At 37.9% G+C, this 17,839-nt stretch overlaps 1 protein-coding gene across 2 annotated transcripts in view; it reads left to right on the top strand.

The window, feature by feature from the left end:
• ccny (cyclin Y) overlaps positions 1-17,839 on the top strand; it is a 192,938-nt gene that overhangs the window by 163,586 nt on the left and 11,513 nt on the right. For both annotated transcript variants that reach the window (XM_028804110.2, XM_028804109.2), the window contains 4 exons: positions 6,924-6,981; positions 7,085-7,204; positions 8,853-9,019; positions 16,431-16,593. In XM_028804110.2, the coding sequence (XP_028659943.1) occupies positions 6,924-6,981; positions 7,085-7,204; positions 8,853-9,019; positions 16,431-16,593 (508 nt within the window). The remainder of the gene's footprint in view (positions 1-6,923; positions 6,982-7,084; positions 7,205-8,852; positions 9,020-16,430; positions 16,594-17,839) is intronic.

Here is a 17,839-nt window from a genome sequence, read left to right as displayed (position 1 = left end):
TAACTTGAATGAGACAGAGAAGATTTTATGAGGAAGACCTGGAGAAAAGAAGGTGGTCAAAATGATCATAACAAGGTTTTCACCAAAAGACTAAACTGATCTGTCATCAAATCCTGAACACTAGCCAAAAATTAAAGTTCCTAATAACAAAGCAGAGGTTTAACAATCCAGAAAACAACACACAAAATAAATTGCACACCAAGAAATTATATGCATTAACTAAATACTGTTGTTTTGAAGAGGTCAGGTGTCACACACTCCAGGAGGTTCTTGGGGTAAAATGTCATAGTAACGGGTATGCTAGAAGTCTAAAATGGTGCTGCCCATATGCAAACAAAATGGCATAATGTTATAATTTGAAAAAAACTTTTAAATGGAGAATGATAGAGAATAAATAATATCAGAAGTAAATCTTTGAGGGGGAAAAAAGTTCAGAAAGGACACAAACATCATCCCTAAAGCCCCAAAAAATGTATTAAAGATTAAAAGGAAAATGCCACTTATAGTTCGCGGCATGATAGATGATCTTGTGCATAATTAATTAATTCAGACTCAATAGATTAGTTTATGATTATCTTTCAGTAATGCAGCAGTTACAGAACAGTTTGTAGTACTAGGTCTTACATTGCTGTTTATAGTTTTCCTTTTACTACTGGAATTATTTCCAGGTTATCTCTGATTACACTTTGGAAATTCATATCCTTACCTATTTGTGCGTTTTTTATTTACTCTTTTCAATTTAGTATCCTTTTTTCTTCTCAAGGTCCTTCTTTAGTGCGTTACCAATATTTATATTATGCCTGGTGGCTTCTTCCTTTTTGTCCACTCTCTGGGTGCTTGTCTGTTGTCTCAGTGTATACTCCAACCTCGGTGAGTGATGTCTTGGTAAGGAAGACATTTTATTCGCAGCTTTGCTCGGTGGTTGATGGGTGACCGCGACGTGACACTCCTCTTGTCACGGGTGACTTCAGTGTAGCCACTGGCACTGACACAGCTGACTATGAGGATTGTCTCGGTCCCCATGGGTCTGGTGACTGTGGTGAAAGAGGCTCCATGTTCCTTGACTTTGCACAAAGTCAGGGGCTACGAATTGCTGGAGCCTCAGCCACATTGTTGGACTTGGTACTCCAATACTGGTGGTGCAGTGAAGGAGATTGATCACATCCTCATGGGCAGACGCTGGAGGCTCTTACAAAACTGCAGGGTCTACAGAAGTGCCAGTTTGTGAATTCTGACCACAGAGACTTGTTGTTGCTACTGTGAAGATCCAGTTTAAGTCCAGTAGGTTACCACCTACTAGGAAAATGAGACTGGAGCAGGCCAGACTCCAAGATTAGGCTGTTTCTGATGAGTTTGCACACAGTTTGTGTGAGAAACTTACAGATTTGGGTGCAACTTCTAATCCTAAAGTGATGTGGGATACCTTCCAAGATAAGACCCTGAAGGTTGCTGAGGGTTTTGTCGGGGTTACCAGTGTTCTCAGAAAGAGGAGTTTCATCTCGCAGGGAACTCTGGATATCATCGAGAGGAGTTGCAGCGCACGGCTTGATGGCAGCTGCGGACTGTACTAGCGACTGAGTAGGACGGCTGCGAGGGCTCTAAGGGCAGATAAGGAGGTATTTGTTAGAGGAATCTGTGAGCATGTGACATACTATCTATTGTCTAGTGACTACATCCTGCTTACAGTGGAATCAAAGCATTACGCACTTCTGAATCTCCTCCTCGGAGAGTCGTAGTCAAGGCAGCCGATGGAACGGTCCTTACTGATGGCACTGCAGTTGTGACCTGCTGGGCTGGCTACTTTGAGCAGTTGTTTAAAGCTTATCCTCCAGCTAGCACGTTGAATATATCTGGGTCCGTGGTTCTTGAGGCTGATCCTCCAATTAGTTGTGAACCACCCAGTCTCACTGAGATCGCACAGGTGGTGAACCAGATGAGGGTAGTGAAGGCTGCAGGGATCTGTGGTGTCCAAGGTGAACTTCTCCAGGCTGGTGGTAAGGTTGTCCTCCTTGCATTGTAAGCAATCTTTGCTTCCTTTTGGGAGATGGAGATCATCCCAACTGACCGGAAAACAGGACTTGTCGTCCTTATCTGGAAAGGGAAGGGTGATCTGCCTGGATTGCGACAACTAGAGGGGGATAACACTGCTGTCGGTGCTGAATAAGGTCCTTGCTAGGGTTGTCCTCAATAGGATTTGTGATCACTTTCTAGCAGTCTAATTTTACGCTTAAGAAGTCTACCGTCGACCGCATACTGGCACTAAGGGTTTTTATGCAGAGCAAACGTGAATATCAGCAGAGTTTCTTTGGAGCCTTTGTCAATTTTTGTAAAGCATTTGACTCAGTTGATCGAGCTGCCCTGTGGGACATCCTGAGATTTTGCGGGATCCCCTCAAGGTTGTTGGATATCATGGTTGGCCTGTATACTGGTACTGCGAGTTCTGTGCAAAGTGGAGGCAGAACCTCTCCATTTTTCCCAGTTGATTCTGGGGTTCGTCAGGGGTGTGTTCTTGCTCCTACTCTGTTCAATCCTTGCATGGATTGGGTATTGGGTATGGTTGTGGGGTCCAGCGACTGTGAGGCATCTGTTGGTGAAGAAAGATTCACTGTCAAGTCAACATCTTGACTTTGCTGACGATGCTTGATCTTTGCGGAGTAAATCAAGGCTCTGATTGGGGCTCGTAATAAACTGAGCAAGGAGTCTAAGTGTCTGGGCTTGCGAGTGTCCTGGATAAAATCCAAGATCCAGGCCTTTAATAACCTCTTAGGCACAGCCATCAGCATTGTATCTGTCTGCGGAGAGAGTATCGACCTTATAGAGAGGTTTACAGTACTTACCTCGGCGGTGACATTCATGTCTCTAGTGACTCTTCCTATGAAGTCGGTATATGGATTGTGAGAGCATGGGGGTCATGAAGTCATTGGAAAGGGGATTGTAGTGCTTCCGATATCTATACAGAAGAACGAAGGTCCAAGTCTTACTGGTGCTTCATGTCTTGCTATATGGTTACAAGACAAGGATGCTATCCAGTAACCTAAGATGAAGACAGGGCTCCTTTGGTACTATGTGTCTTTGGAGAATCCTTGGGTACCGCTGGTTTCACTTTGTGTCGATTGAGCAGTTGCTCATGGAGTTTTGAATGAGATACATTATCTGCATTGTGAGGGAGCAGCAGTTACGGCACTTCTGTTTCCTTTTCCGGTGTCCTTTTGGTGGTGGCTTGCGCCACCACCATCTACCCAAAGCACCATGATGTTCCAACAATGATGGATGGATTAAAAGCCAGAAGTCTGTATGACCATCACCATCACCATCAAGTGACTCCGTGAGAACCCTATCTACAAAGAGGACTATTTCATTTATGTTAGGTAGAATGCCCAGGGGGGACTGGGCAGTCTCGTGGCCTGGAACCCCTACAGATTTTATTTTTTTCTCCAGCCGTCTGGAGTTTTTTTTTGTTTTTTCTGTCCACCCTGGCCATCGGACCTTACTCCTTTCTGTGTTAACTAATGTTGTCTTATTTAAATTTTGTATTTTGTCTTTTATTTTTCTTTTCTTCATTATGTAAAGCACTTTGAGCTATTTTTTGTATGAAAATGTGCTATATAAATAAATGTTGTTGTTGTACAGCCATGTGGCGCGATTTCCCAAGGATGATTTGGCTCGCAGGATCCTCATTGTTGAAGACCTGAGAGGCTAGACCAGGACCAGGACCAGGATCTGGACCTGGCTGTGGCAGATAGAGGGCCATTTCCGGAGGGTGGGACATGGACCGTGTGTCTGCCTGGGGCGTTGCCAACCAGGAACCTGAGCTGTTTCGTCATGTGGTGGGTGCAGCAACACGCTGTACCAGTGCATGCTCCCTGACCTGACCTGACTTGTCTTATAGGACCCCCTGTTGGTTACTGTCTTGTGCTCAGTTATGCTGGGTAATTCCCACTCGGCATTGAATTAAGAGCATGCGCTAATTTTACAGCATGTTGCTGCTCCAGGCACACAATGAACCACCCGGATTGGGACCCGAGTGCAGCCATGCAATGGGTGGCACCTCAGCACCACACTGGAACAGTGTGAGGGTTTTTTTTTTGGTTTTTTTTTTTTTATGGTGGCTGAAGTGCCAATCTTGTCACCAACCCCCAAGTTTTCCCTGCAAGTTGGAGGACCTGCTTGCAGGGCTGGATGCAAATTAACATCATATCCAGGATGAAGCAATTGCAGGTTAAGGAAAAAAAATAGAGTCACTTCTCACCTTCAGATTCCCGCCGCAGATCTCTAGCCTCAGAGCCACCACTCCGCCCTTATTGAATTAAGCCGTTTTAAAATGTTACATTTTTGAGTAGTGTGTGCTATAATCAATATGCATATTTTGTGTTTGTACTTGATACTATAGAAATAAAGCAGCTGTCTTAATAGTGCTGAAACTGATATCCTGTGTACAGTTGTCACATCAAATGCTTTTCCCATGAAAGGACCTAATCATTTAACCACTTGTAAAGTAGGTTCATACTGTATATCCTTAATGAATTTTACATGTTTGTACTTGCTAGCTCCCAGTGTTAGTTGTCTGGACAGTGAAATAAGGCTTTGACCATAAAATTCTTCTCTGTACGATATGAACCTAGTTAACTAAGGAAAGCATCTAGCTCAGCTATTTTCTTTCCAGGCTCCTTGTTAACTAGTGAAAAAGTATGAATTAAAGATGCATTCCACATGTCAGTAAAAGACAGCTGAAAGTCAAAGAGGCAAAGGGCAAAACTTTTCAACATAGATCCTGAGGCTAATTGTTAGTGAATATTTTTTTGCCAAAATTGTTGCCTTATTTTTATACATTTTAGTTATGTAATTGCAATACATATTCTGAACTATCCCAGTCACTCACTCAAGCTTTACACACTTTTTTTTTTCATAGTGCCTGATATATAAAAGTGCTTTAGAAAGTATCCTTTGGAGTTATACGATCAGCAAAACATAGAATTTTCATTATGGCCAAAATCAATATAAAATAATGGGATGTACACCAATAACGAGATAAAGTGAAAAAGTTAAATACAATAGATTGAATTTAAGGGTTTTAATTGTCTTTCTAAAAAGGCATTTAATCACTTTTTGGAATGGGGTCTTTAGTGCACTTTGGTACTGTATTCAGGGAAATCTGTCTAAACCATTCTCAATGGCTTCCTTTAAAGGTGGAACTTATTGTTACAGTTCCTCACTGATAAAAGTAAAAAGTAGAGAACAAGAATAATGAGTGGCCTTTTCTGGCTTAGGAGTTTTTCATTTTTTTTTAAAGTGGTCAGTCTTCTTGCCAACCATACTATAACATAAGATGGAACATAGATTGCCTCATTATGCTATATTTTGTTTGCTTGTTTTCATTTGAGAGAGACATAATTCACAAATTGCTTATTTCCCTGACTATAAAATTTTCTAGTCGGAGATATATAACACCTGATGAAATATGCATATTTTGATCTTCCTTATGGAGTCTGCAAAAATAAATCAAATAACAATCTTTATTCAACATAGCACATTTCTTATGAAAACTGTCATAATGCAACTGTAAACAGTTTCAATATGATTAAGCCATCCATTCTTGTACCTATTGCAAACTGCACACAAAGTCACTCTAAGTATTTATTAAAGCAATGAAAGGTGAGACACATCTTGCTGAAGGTACATTATGGGGTCATGTTAGGGAGTGAAAACGAAGCAGAATAATAAGGTAAGATTAAGAATAATAAGGCATAAGTTGAAACCAAAGGCTCAACCAGAATGGGAAAAAATTGTGGTTAGTGAACAGAGCCATGGTGAAAAAGCATAGCAGTCAAGGTCCAGAGAGGAAATGACATAAAGTGTCAAAAAACTGCAGCAATTACAAAAGGAAAGAAAACATAAACATGAAAGAATGTGACAGAACAAGTTTGTTGAAAGAAACTGATGCAACACTAGATGTAGCTTTTGGAATGGAGGTGGTTTCTTCAATCCACAAGTGGCTTGGAAAAATTAAAAATCCGTGCATAATGCACTGTAGTCAAAAAATGGATCAGACTCAAAGCAGTTGAATTGGAAATGTTGTTTACCAATCCACATGTTTGAATAAATAACAACCAAGTTGGAAAAATAAGTCACAACTTAAAATGTTTTTGCAAGACATTAGGAAGGATGAGAGATTATTTTAATGTTATGGACTTGGGAGCATGAAAACTAAATAGAAAGGAAGACACCATTTAAAACAGAGTAAACAGCAAGCCAGAGTAGTCAAGCATATGTCTGGAAATAAATGAAGCCCAGTAGCAGAGCATTTATGAATTGTTTTATGGAGACGGAAATGAGCAAAATCAAATTTCAATGTCCGCATCTTTCCTTTGGAATATAGTTGTAAATGTTTTTTAAGTTCATCAGGACAAATACAGAAAGACAATTTAATTTTAAGAGAGCAGTGAGAATAAATCTACTACTATTAGTGTCCACTAGATGGAGCTCACTATTCAATTTTCATTTATAGCATTTTTATTTCATTTTTTAAATGCCATGGAGCATAATGGTGTTGCCTTCTTAGAATTATATATATTTGTGTGTGTGTGTAACCAATCAACAGCTTAGGTTTTGTTATCTGACTTGCAAATGTCCTGTTAAGCTACTGCTAGTTTTGGTGAAATTTAGATACAGCCTAGATGTGTACTATTTTAGTAAAAAAGCTGTTCTGATTAGTTTGCAATTTTTAAACCATGACTCTCTTATACATAAAATGTATTCCTGAAAAATTAGATGCATTTGGTACTATTTGCCAGCATATTTTTGATTGGAAATTTGTGTTGTGCATTCTTACAGCACTGCATCCAACCGTTTTTTGTTCACAAATGCTTTAGTGCTTTCTTTATGGCTATGTTTTTATGCCCACTTTATTTTTCCCTTTCTTCTAGGGATGCCGACGGAAGAATGTTGTTAGACATTTTTGATGAGAAACTTCATCCTCTATCGGTAGTTTTTATTCTCATCTGTGTTGAATTATTATATTTGTGTTTAAGGTGATTTAAAGTTGGAACTATTTTTTATTATGTTATTTGTTTTTCTTCCTTTCCAGAAATCAGAAGTGCCCTCAGACTATGATAAACACGATCCCGAACAGAAACAGATCTATCGATTTGTCCGAACACTCTTTAGTGCTGCTCAGTTGACTGCAGAATGTGCCATTGTTACATTGGTGGGTATATGAAAAGATGCTGGTTTTTAAATTTGTGATTTTTGGAATGAAAGATTAGTCCTACTCTTTAAGCAAGAATGAAAGGAATGTCAAGCCAGTTGACACTGCTAATATAGTTCAATTATAAATTGATATGTAAGGTAATAAGAAATACATTGAAAAGAGCTGATGCATGTTTTCATTGTGTTTGTAGCATTCCATCCATCCATCCATTGTCCAACCCGCTGAATCCGAACACAGGGTCACGGGGGTCTGCTGGAGCCAATCCCAGCCAACACAGGGCACAAGGCAGGAAACAATCCTGGTCAGGGTGCCAACCCACCGCAGGACACACACAAACACACCCACACACCAAGCACACACTAGGGCCAATTTAGAATCACCAATCCACCTAACCTGCATGTCTTTGGACTGTGGGAGGAAACCGGAGCACCCGGAGGAAACCCACGCAGACTGTAGCATTCCAGTATATGCCTAATCATTTATATTAAAAAAATGATCCTAACACAGATGTGGTGAAATAAAGTTTTACTTTCATAAATGAAAACAATTTATAGCAAGGAAAAGGCGAAGTATGATTTTTTTAAAATAATATACCAAAAAGCAGGAAAAAAAATATAAGTGCTGCATCAAATTTGGTGCTATCTTGTAACTAAATAAAATCTTTTTTTCACTTGCATTTTGAATATCCTTAAAGACTAATCCTATGCTGTATCCATTAGGAAGCAGGCTTTAGTAAAATCAGAAGCTGTTCTTTTTTTGGAAAGCTTACTACTTCGGTCCTTTTTGTTGTATGTTAGAGTTGCATGCTTTAAATCGATCTTGAATGTGATTTTTTAAGATAACCCAGTAATAACTCTATATATAAAATTACAAAATGTCCAGCGTCCGTCTGTGGTTAGGCATAATGTTCTCCATCGTTCACAAGATGGCTGGAATGTCTGATGAACAAGGGCAAGACAATGCACAAAGAAAGAGAGATGTAAGGGTTAGAATGTCAATGAGCAAAGGCAAGTGTCTCAGAGAAAGAGAGATATAAGAGTTAGCATATCTGGTGAACAGAGGTTCCCAAATGCAGAACGTGATTGAAACAGATGGACTTTCCATTGTGCCCAGTTTTACTAAACAGGCATTTTGCTGTGTTAGTATATTGATAATTACTTACTTTAATTGAAATATTACTGAGAAAATGCTTCCAGTACATTCAGCATTTAACATTTCTTTCTGTTGTATATGACTATATTAAAATGATATACTTTCATGATATTTTTCGTTTGTTCATTTATTTTTAACCAATCTTACTACAGCAACAACCTAGAACTGTACAAACAATAGGCTTAATGTACAGTACATTTTATGTATAGTGCCTCTTAAAAAATACGGTGTCTATGCATGCATCTGTTAAAACTGAGGAAAGTATTATACAATCTTAATGGCTGTGTACAAAATAAAGTACCCTTTAGCAAACCATAGTGGAACAAAGTTATAAACCGTAATTAACTTCTTAAATGATAAAAATTATTTTAGTATCTTTTCTCTTTGAAATACTGTGCACTACACAGGTCAGTTCTTTTTTGGTGAAAAGGGATTTTTGTTCTAATTTTCAGTTCTTTTTGTTGTTGTTAATAATTGCTTAATTTCTTCACAGGTGTATCTTGAAAGACTACTAACTTATGCAGAGATAGACATCTGCCCAGCAAACTGGAAGCGAATAGTTTTAGGTGCAATCTTACTGGCATCTAAAGTATGGGATGACCAGGCAGTGTGGAATGTGGACTATTGCCAGATCCTCAAAGATATAACAGTAGAAGATATGTGAGTCAGTTGCAAATTAACTTTTTGCTCTTTTTCTGATTGAATTCAATATACTTAAACAAAGAAACAGTACCATAATAAATAAATAATAGTAATAGAAATGTTTGGTGATATAATGGAGATGCCCTTAATTTGCCATGTTTATACAGTATCTATCTGTGTAGATTTTCAATAGCCCACATCAAACTATTTCTCCCTTCATCTGAGTGGTTTCTTGACTACATCTAAGTGGTAGGTAAAATTCTCTAGCATTTAAAGAACTGATTACCCATAAGGTTTTGAATGCTAGGGTATTTCCCTACCATTCAGTTGAACTGAAAAAGCCGCCTAGATGAGTGGAGGAACATCTTCAGGTATATATGGCCGGTTACATTTTTTTTGAAATAATACTAATAGATAACTTTGTATGTGGCTCCTAAACTGTTAGAAATGACATGAATTCTCCATTACTCCCCACCTTTCTTCTGTCAGTGAATTAGTCGATTATTACAACAATGGGCTCCACAACATCCTTGAGACCCATGCCCCAGTTAAATCACGAGTGGTCTCTTTTGTAAAATCTGCCCCGTGGTTTACAAGTGAGCTTCAACAGATGAAAGCCCTCGAGCTGTGTTTTGTTGCAACCAGTTTAACAGTCCACAAATTAGCTTATCAGGAACACCAAAAAAACTACTCCAGGGCCCTGACCACTGCCAGATCTCAATACTATTTAAATTTAATCAACAACAGTCCTGGAAATTCCAAAGAACTTTTTTCCGTGATATATCATTTACTCAATTCTCACACCTATGCCTGTAATAGTTTCACAGATGAGCAGTGCAATAATTTTATTGAATATTTCACCTCTAAAGTGGACATCATCTGCTCCTCATTGTTTGCCACAAGCCCTCCATTGCTGGATGTTTCTACATCAAAGCCAATGGGCTGCTTTTCCCAGTTCCTCTGTACCATAGTTAAAGAAGTTGAGGGCATCATAAAGAGGATGAGGCCTTCAACGTGTTCATTGGACCCTTTTCCTACTCCTCTGTTAAAAGCTAATGTATCAGATATAAGCCTCTTATTGCTGATATCATTAATCACTCTCATCAGAGCGGCTTAGTCTCACTGGCCTTGAAAACCGCAAAAATTAGACCTCATTTAAAAAAAATCCTGTTTGGATCCTGAAGTGATTGTGTTGTCTGATCTCCAACCTTCCATTTTTGTCTAAGGTTTTGGAAAAGGTTGTTTTGGTTCTGCTTCAGGATCACCTCAAAAAATTCAATCTGTTTGAAAAATTTCAATCTGGTTTCCGAACTTCTCACAGTACAGAGACAGCCCTGGTCAGAGTCACCAATGACCTCCTGATGGCTGTTGACCAGGGCTCTCCATCACTCCTTATCCTCCTGGACCTCACAGCTGCATTTGATACGGTAGATCATAATATTCGCCTTCATCATCTTCACTATACAATTGGATTTTCTGGCATTGCTAAATCTCATACCCACACTGTCACCTGTGGGGTCCCACAAGGATCAGTCCTTGGGCCGACCCTCTTTAATATCTATATGCTACCCCTGGGTCATATCATCTGCAAGCATGGAGTTTCATTCCATTGCTATGCCGATGAAATGCAGCTCTATGTGAGACTGGATTCGACTTCTCTTACACCTCCATCAACTCTTTCCTCTTGCTTGGATGAGATTGAGGCCTGGATGTCCAAGAACTTCCTCAAGCTAAACAGCACCAAAACTGAAGCTCTTTTAATTGGCACCCCCCATCAACTTAATTCCTCTGTTAATTGTATTTCCTTTTCTGACTGTACCATTACCCTCTCCCCTTCTGTTACAAATCTGGGTGTCAAGTTAGACTCCCATCTGTAATTTGATACACATGTCCATCACCTTTGTAAAATTGCATTTCTTCATCTCCGAAACATAGACAAACTCTGTCCCTATCTCTCCCTCTGTGATGCTGAAAAGCTGGTTCATACCTTTGTCTCATCCAGACTGGACTTATTGTAATGCACTCCTCATCGTGATACCCAACAAGAGCCTTCAAAAGCTACAACAAATTCAAAATAGTGCTGCAAGAATCCTGATTAGGGTGCGGAAATATGAACACATTTCACCAATCCTTGGGCAACTTCATTGGCTCCCTATCCATCTCCTTATCGAATACAAACTGTTTGTTTACTCACCAGTGTATCCATGGAAATGCTCCACAATATCTTAAAGAACTCCTTATACTACAATCAACTACAAGAAACCTCTGTTTTGCAAATACCTACCGCCTTCGCCCCCCTGTGACCAAACTTCATACAATGGGTGACCGAGGCTTTGCAGCCGCTGGTCCACGGCTCTGGAAAGCCCTACCAGAGAGCCTAAGAACACAGCAGATTGTGAGCTGTTTTAAAAAACAGCTAAAGACTTTTCTATTTAGGAAAGCTTATTAACAAGAATGCTATAATTATTGTTGTTTTATCTCTGTTTTTATCTTGCTTTGCCTTTGTTTAAACTTTTATGTTGCACTTTGAGATTTACTGCTAATGTAAAGTGCCCTATAAATAAAATGGCATTATTATTATTATTATTCTTGTATAGAGAGAGGAAAGGATAAATAACAGAAAGGCAGACATTATGACCTAGAGGATAAGAGTTTGCCCTGTAAACCAGAATACTGCCATTTTCAGTCCTGTGTACTGCCATGCTGTATGACCTAAAAAGAGTGCTTAGTTTTCCTGTGGCTCAATTTTACAACTAAGGAAATTATTTTACTATGTGCTTAAAAATTACTCTTTATAGAATAAAGAAATAAACAAATACTGTAGATGTCCATGATTCTTTGCTGGTGACATACAAAATGACAACTTCATATACAGTGGGGCAAAAAAGTATTTAGTCAGCCACCAATTGTGCAAGTTCTCCCACTTAAAAAGATGAGGGAGGCCTGTACTTTTCATCATAGGTATACCTCAACTATGAGAGACAAAATGAGAAAAACAAAATCCAGAAAATCACATTGTCTGATTTTTGAAGAATTTATTTGCAAATTACGGTGGAAAAAAAGTATTTGGTCAATAACAAAAGTTAATCTCAATACTTTGTTATATACCCTTTGTTGGCAATGACAGAGGTCAAACGTTTTCTGTAAGTCTTCACACGGTTTTCACACACTGTTGCTGGTATTTTGGCCCATTCTTCCATGCAGATCTCCTCTAGAGCAGTGATGTTTTGGGGCTGTCGCTGGGCAATACGGACTTTCAACTCCCTCCAAAGATTTTCTATGGGGTTGAGATCTGGACACTGGCTAGGCCACTCCAGGACCTTGAAATGCTTCTTACGAAGCCACTCCTTCGTTACCCGGGCGGTGTGTTTGGGATCATTGTCATGCTGAAAGACCCAGCCACGTTTCATCTTCAATGCCCTTGCTGATGGAAGGAGGTTTTCACTCAAAATCTGACGATACATGGCCCCATTCATTCTTCCCTTTACACGGATCAGTCGTCCTGGTCCCTTAGCAGAAAAACAGCCCCAAAGCATGATGTTTTCACCCCCATGCTTTACAGTAGGTATGGTGTTCTTTGGATGCAACTCAGCATTCTCCTCCAAACACGACGAGTAGAGTTTTTTCATCTGACCATATGACATTCTCCCAATCCTCTTCTGGATCATCCAAATGCTCTCTAGCAAACTTCAGACGGGCCTGCACATGTACTGGCTTAAGCAGGGGGACACGTCTGGCACTGCAGGATTTGAGTCCCTGGCGGTGTAGTGTGTTACTGATGGTAGCCTTTGTTACTTTGGTCCCAGCTCTCTGCAGGTCATTCACTAGGTCCCCCTCTGTGGTTCTGGGATTTTTGCTCACCGTTCTTGTGATCATTTTGACCCCACGGGGTGAGATCTTGCGTGGAGCTCCAGATCGAGGGAGATTATCATTGGTCTTGTATGTCTTCCATTTTCTAATAATTGCTGCCACAGTTGATTTCTTCACACCAAGCTGCTCACCTATTGCAGATTCAGTCTTCCCAGCCTGGTGCAGGTCTACAATTTTGTTTCTGGTGTCCTTTGACAGCTCTTTGGTCTTGGCCATAGTGGAGTTTGGAGTGTGACTGTTTGAGGTTGTGGACAGGTGTCTCTTATATTGATAACGAGTTCAAACAGGTGCCATTAATACAGGTAACGAGTGGAGGACAGAGGAGCCTCTTTCAGAAGAAGTTACAGGTCTGTGAGAGCCAGAAATCTTGCTTGTTTGTAGGTGACCAAATACTTATATCCCACCATAATTTGCAAATAAATTCTTTAAAAATCAGACAATGTGATTTTCTGGATTTTTTTTTCTCATTTTGTCTCTCATAGTTGAGGTATACCTATGATAAAAATTACAGGCCTCTCTCATCTTTTTAAGTGGGAGAACTTGCACAATTGGTGGCTGACTAAATACTTTTTTGCCCCACTGTAAATAGCATTTTTTAATTCAGGATTGTCCGTTGTTGGCTTTGGTGTAGTCTCAGTGTGAAGCACATTTTGAGTGTACATTTTCAGTTGCATGAATGCTTTATTACATGTTACCTGATGTTCCTATAAAAATGACAGTTACCATTGAGACGAATGTGGAAGAAGTGGATATGCTCCTTTTATTCCTCTTCACCTCCCTTACCTGCAAACAACTGTTCATCAGACTTCTCTCAGCAACTAGTCCTCTTTTCTTGCCTCACAGCCTTCTGCTGATAATGTGAATTTTATTTTTAGACTTTTTAAAATTACACTGTAAAGTTACTTCATTTCTTGAACCACCACAACACTGTAGTCCAGTGGTTCTCAAGTTCAATCCTGGCAGTCCCCTCTGTCTACATGTTTTCATCCTAACCAATTTTTTCTTTAATTGAATTCCTTCAATCATTAATAAATGTGTTACTGACACATTTCCATTTGTTTTGTATCACTCCAGAAATTACCAACTGGGCATGCTAAATTTTTACTGAATGGAACAGTAATTTCGATGCATAAGAATTCTTTATTTGCTTTTAAATATTTTGTTTCTTTGTTAAACTTTCTGATTATTTATTCTGTTATTTACCAATAGGCACATAGGTGAGCAGCATTAAAATAGCTACCCTTTAGCAGTTAGTGTCGTTGTTATGAATTGTCTATGTTTAGGTACAACTTAGAAGCCAAATTCCACAGAAAAAGTGAATTAAAAAGTAAATGACAGTTAAACATCTAAAGATAAAGCAAAAATACAAATATTTGTTAATTTCCTTTAAATTGAAATGTATATCTAAGGTATTTTTTTATTCAAAATACATGATGAAATAAAAAGAAAGTTATTTAAACAATAAGACTAATTAAAAAGTAAACATAGCTTGCTGATTGTGTATTTGGATGGAGCAAAAGCCTGCAACCACATATAAAGGATTGAACTTGAAAACCACTGCCACCATGTTCTATTCCAGAGGAAATATTGAATAGTCTTGAAGACTCAGATAGCATCTCTACAATTTATAAAAATATTTAAAGCCTCCCTAGAGTTCACTGGGGAAAGGATCTGTCACTTAATATTTCAGACAAGTAGTGGAAGGCAGCCATGCATAGAATACACTTTAGCTCCACATGTGCAACCCACTCAATCTTTCAACTTAAAATCTTTTACCAAGCGCATTTATCTTGATTAAAATTGTCCAAAATGTTTCCAGGGCAAGATTCAACCTGCGAATGTTGCAGTCTAGCTCAGGCCTCATGTTCTGGGTGTGCACCAAATTAACAACATTTTGAATAAAAATCTTTGCATGCTTATCAGACATCCTTTGTGTCACAATCAGTCCAAACCCATTAGTAGATGTGTTTGGTGTACTCCTAGGCAGCTTAAAGTGAAGAAGGACAAGCAAACTGTAATTCCTTTACTACACTACTAGCACACAGACTTATGTTGCTCAATTGAAAGAAATCCACCCCATGAGTAACTGATGTTCTATACTACTTGAAATTGAAAAAATCCAATTCTCACTTATAGGATTTGTTCAAAGCTTTTAAAAAATATGGCAGGATCTAATCAATAACATTTTAGAATAAACTTACATTTTGGGGAAAAGGATACCCCTCCTTTCTTGTTCCTTTTTTGAAGTAGCATTTGTTATAGGCTCTTCTCTCTTTCTCTCAGGTGGGGGTTCAATTTTGCTTTGCCTCATTAAGTTTTACTTGACTGTATGGAACGTTACTTGCTTCTACATATAATCAATACAACAAAAAGAAAATCACTGCTACAGCCTGTTGCATTAGGACAAAACACAATGGCAGTTTTCATAATCGTTTTACATGAGTAGCTGCCCTGTGGTAAACAACATGTTCATTAGTTATTTTACACTAATGTCTTTTAAGGTATTTCAGTTTTGATTTGATTTTTGTGTTAACTTTACTTATGAAAGCGGATTAAACTGTTTTGTGTAAGAAATTGTTTGAGCAGTCTTTTTGGCATTCATAAAACCAGCTTACAAATCAGAGAGGGGAGATTATCATTTAATACATCTTGTCTCAAATATACTCTTAAAGGGTAATGTAAAGTTTGACTTCTTAATTCAAACCTTTTTTTTTTTTTAACAATGTATGCCTAAACATAATTAAAATTCTTTACATTGAGGTTAAGGACTATTTCAATACCCAAAGATCTGTTAGATCATTCTACATGTTAACAGACACCTGTAATGTAGACCCATGCATATTTAAAGAAATACCTGCTCATTAACTCATATTGTCCTGAAAGAAGAGTATTGTTGATTAAAATTGTCACTGTTGAGATCATAAGTTGGATGTTAAGAGATTGGAATGCACTTCACTATGTGGAAGTGATTATAATATTTAAAGAACCTGTGAAAGGAGTTTACAGTATCCAAAACATGTTCTTCTATTGTGTAACAATGCCAGATATTGTAAGAAATGATTAGCTTATACATAAGGCTGCCACAACCATCTTTATCTTGCAAAAATCCCTGTAGCCAGCACTTTTGAAGAGCTTCCTCTTAGAGTAATATTATTGTCCCACAGCCCAGAATTTATAGTATTTTTTAAATTTAACTAATAGCTGTTTACAATTTCCAGCGGCAACCCTGGTAGGTAGTAAGGCATCAAATTTAAGTTTCTACTAGTGAAATTATGTATATACTATATAATAATAATATATAATATACTGTATAATTCTTAATATGATTGTTTACACTGCTGCCGTATGCACTAATCTTGCAGTGTCAACAAAGATAGTTTTACATTATCTTTCAGTATCGTATGTAGAATTACTCTACATGATATATACTCTATATACCATATCTCAATAGTGACATTGTTTTAAGAATAAAATTGCAACGTCTACACGCTTATTTATTATATGATTTTCATGTATCTGGAATTTGTTGCTTCATTTACCTTATTTACATTTATTACAGGAATGAACTTGAACGTCAATTTCTTGAGATGTTGCAATTCAACATTAATGTCCCGTCTAGTGTTTATGCAAAGTATTACTTTGATCTTCGATCCTTGGCAGAAGCTAACAATTTAAGCTTACCATTGGAGCCCCTCAGTAGAGATAAGGCACAGAAACTTGAGGTGAGATCCTGGTGGCTTTTCTGTATTTCTTTTGTTTCTTTACCTTTCTGTGTGGTAAAATATATTTCTATAATTTTATTTATGTTTTTCTCACGGTATAAGAATTGATCACTTATTTAAAAATAAGGTGAAGGTAATGTGGAGTGTTCTCTTTTAAACAGTTTAAATTCTACCGTACTTTTTTCCTTTTAATTTTATAACAGCATATTCAGTTTAATGAAAATAGGTTGTTTAATTACATTTTCGACAATCTCTCTTTCTCAGTCAATAGCCTTGTTGAGGGATTCTTTGGCAAAGAGCCAGGATACTTTATCTTTAGCAGCAACAGTCTTGGGCACATCTGCAAATTTTCCACACTGATAAAAGATGTATTCTCTTCACTGTTTCTTAGATCCTTTTAAGCATTCTTCCTTATAACACATTAGGTCAGCTGAATACTTAACTAAGCCAATTGAAATTTCTGCCCTGTACTGCACGTAACATTGTCATCAGACATGTGTTATAGAGCTTTGTTCACTTAATATAGAGTCCTGTTTAAAGAAGTAAAAGAAAGCAAGAAGTTGTCCAGTTTTGTTTTCTTTTAATAAGTTTAGCAAGGAAATGTTCATACCTGATGAATTAAATATAAATTTTATATTTATATATATATATATATATATATATGGAAGAGAAGGTCTGTGATACGGTTTGCATATTTGCAGTTGGAGATCCACAAAGGGAGAAAAAACGAATCACATATCATAAAATAGTTTTATTCCTGAGCTTTCAACCCCTGTCAGGGGTCTTCATCAGAGGATAATGCTTAGACTTACAAGAATCAAAGGCAATATATAGCAACACATTCAGTGGGGGGTGGGTGGAGGTGACTAAGACCGTATGATCCGTGGGGTTGAAAGCTCAGGAATAAAACTATTTTATGATACGTGATTCGTTTTTTCTCCCTTTGTGGATCTCCAACTGCAAATATATATATATATATATATATATATATATATATATATATATATATATATATATATATATATATATATATATACAGTGGTGTGAAAAACTATTTGCCCCCTTCCTGATTTCTTATTCTTTTGCATGTTTGTCACACAAAATGTTTCTGATCATCAAACACATTTAACCATTAGTCAAATATAACACAAGTAAACACAAAATGCAGTTTTTAAATGATGGTTTTTATTATTTAGGGAGAAAAAAAATCCAAACCTACATAGCCCTGTGTGAAAAAGTAATTGCC

Source organism: Erpetoichthys calabaricus, chromosome 6 (assembly GCF_900747795.2).
Source record: "Erpetoichthys calabaricus chromosome 6, fErpCal1.3, whole genome shotgun sequence".
Lineage (NCBI taxonomy): Eukaryota > Metazoa > Chordata > Cladistia > Polypteriformes > Polypteridae > Erpetoichthys > Erpetoichthys calabaricus.
This window is presented reverse-complemented; position numbering and strand designations above follow the sequence as displayed.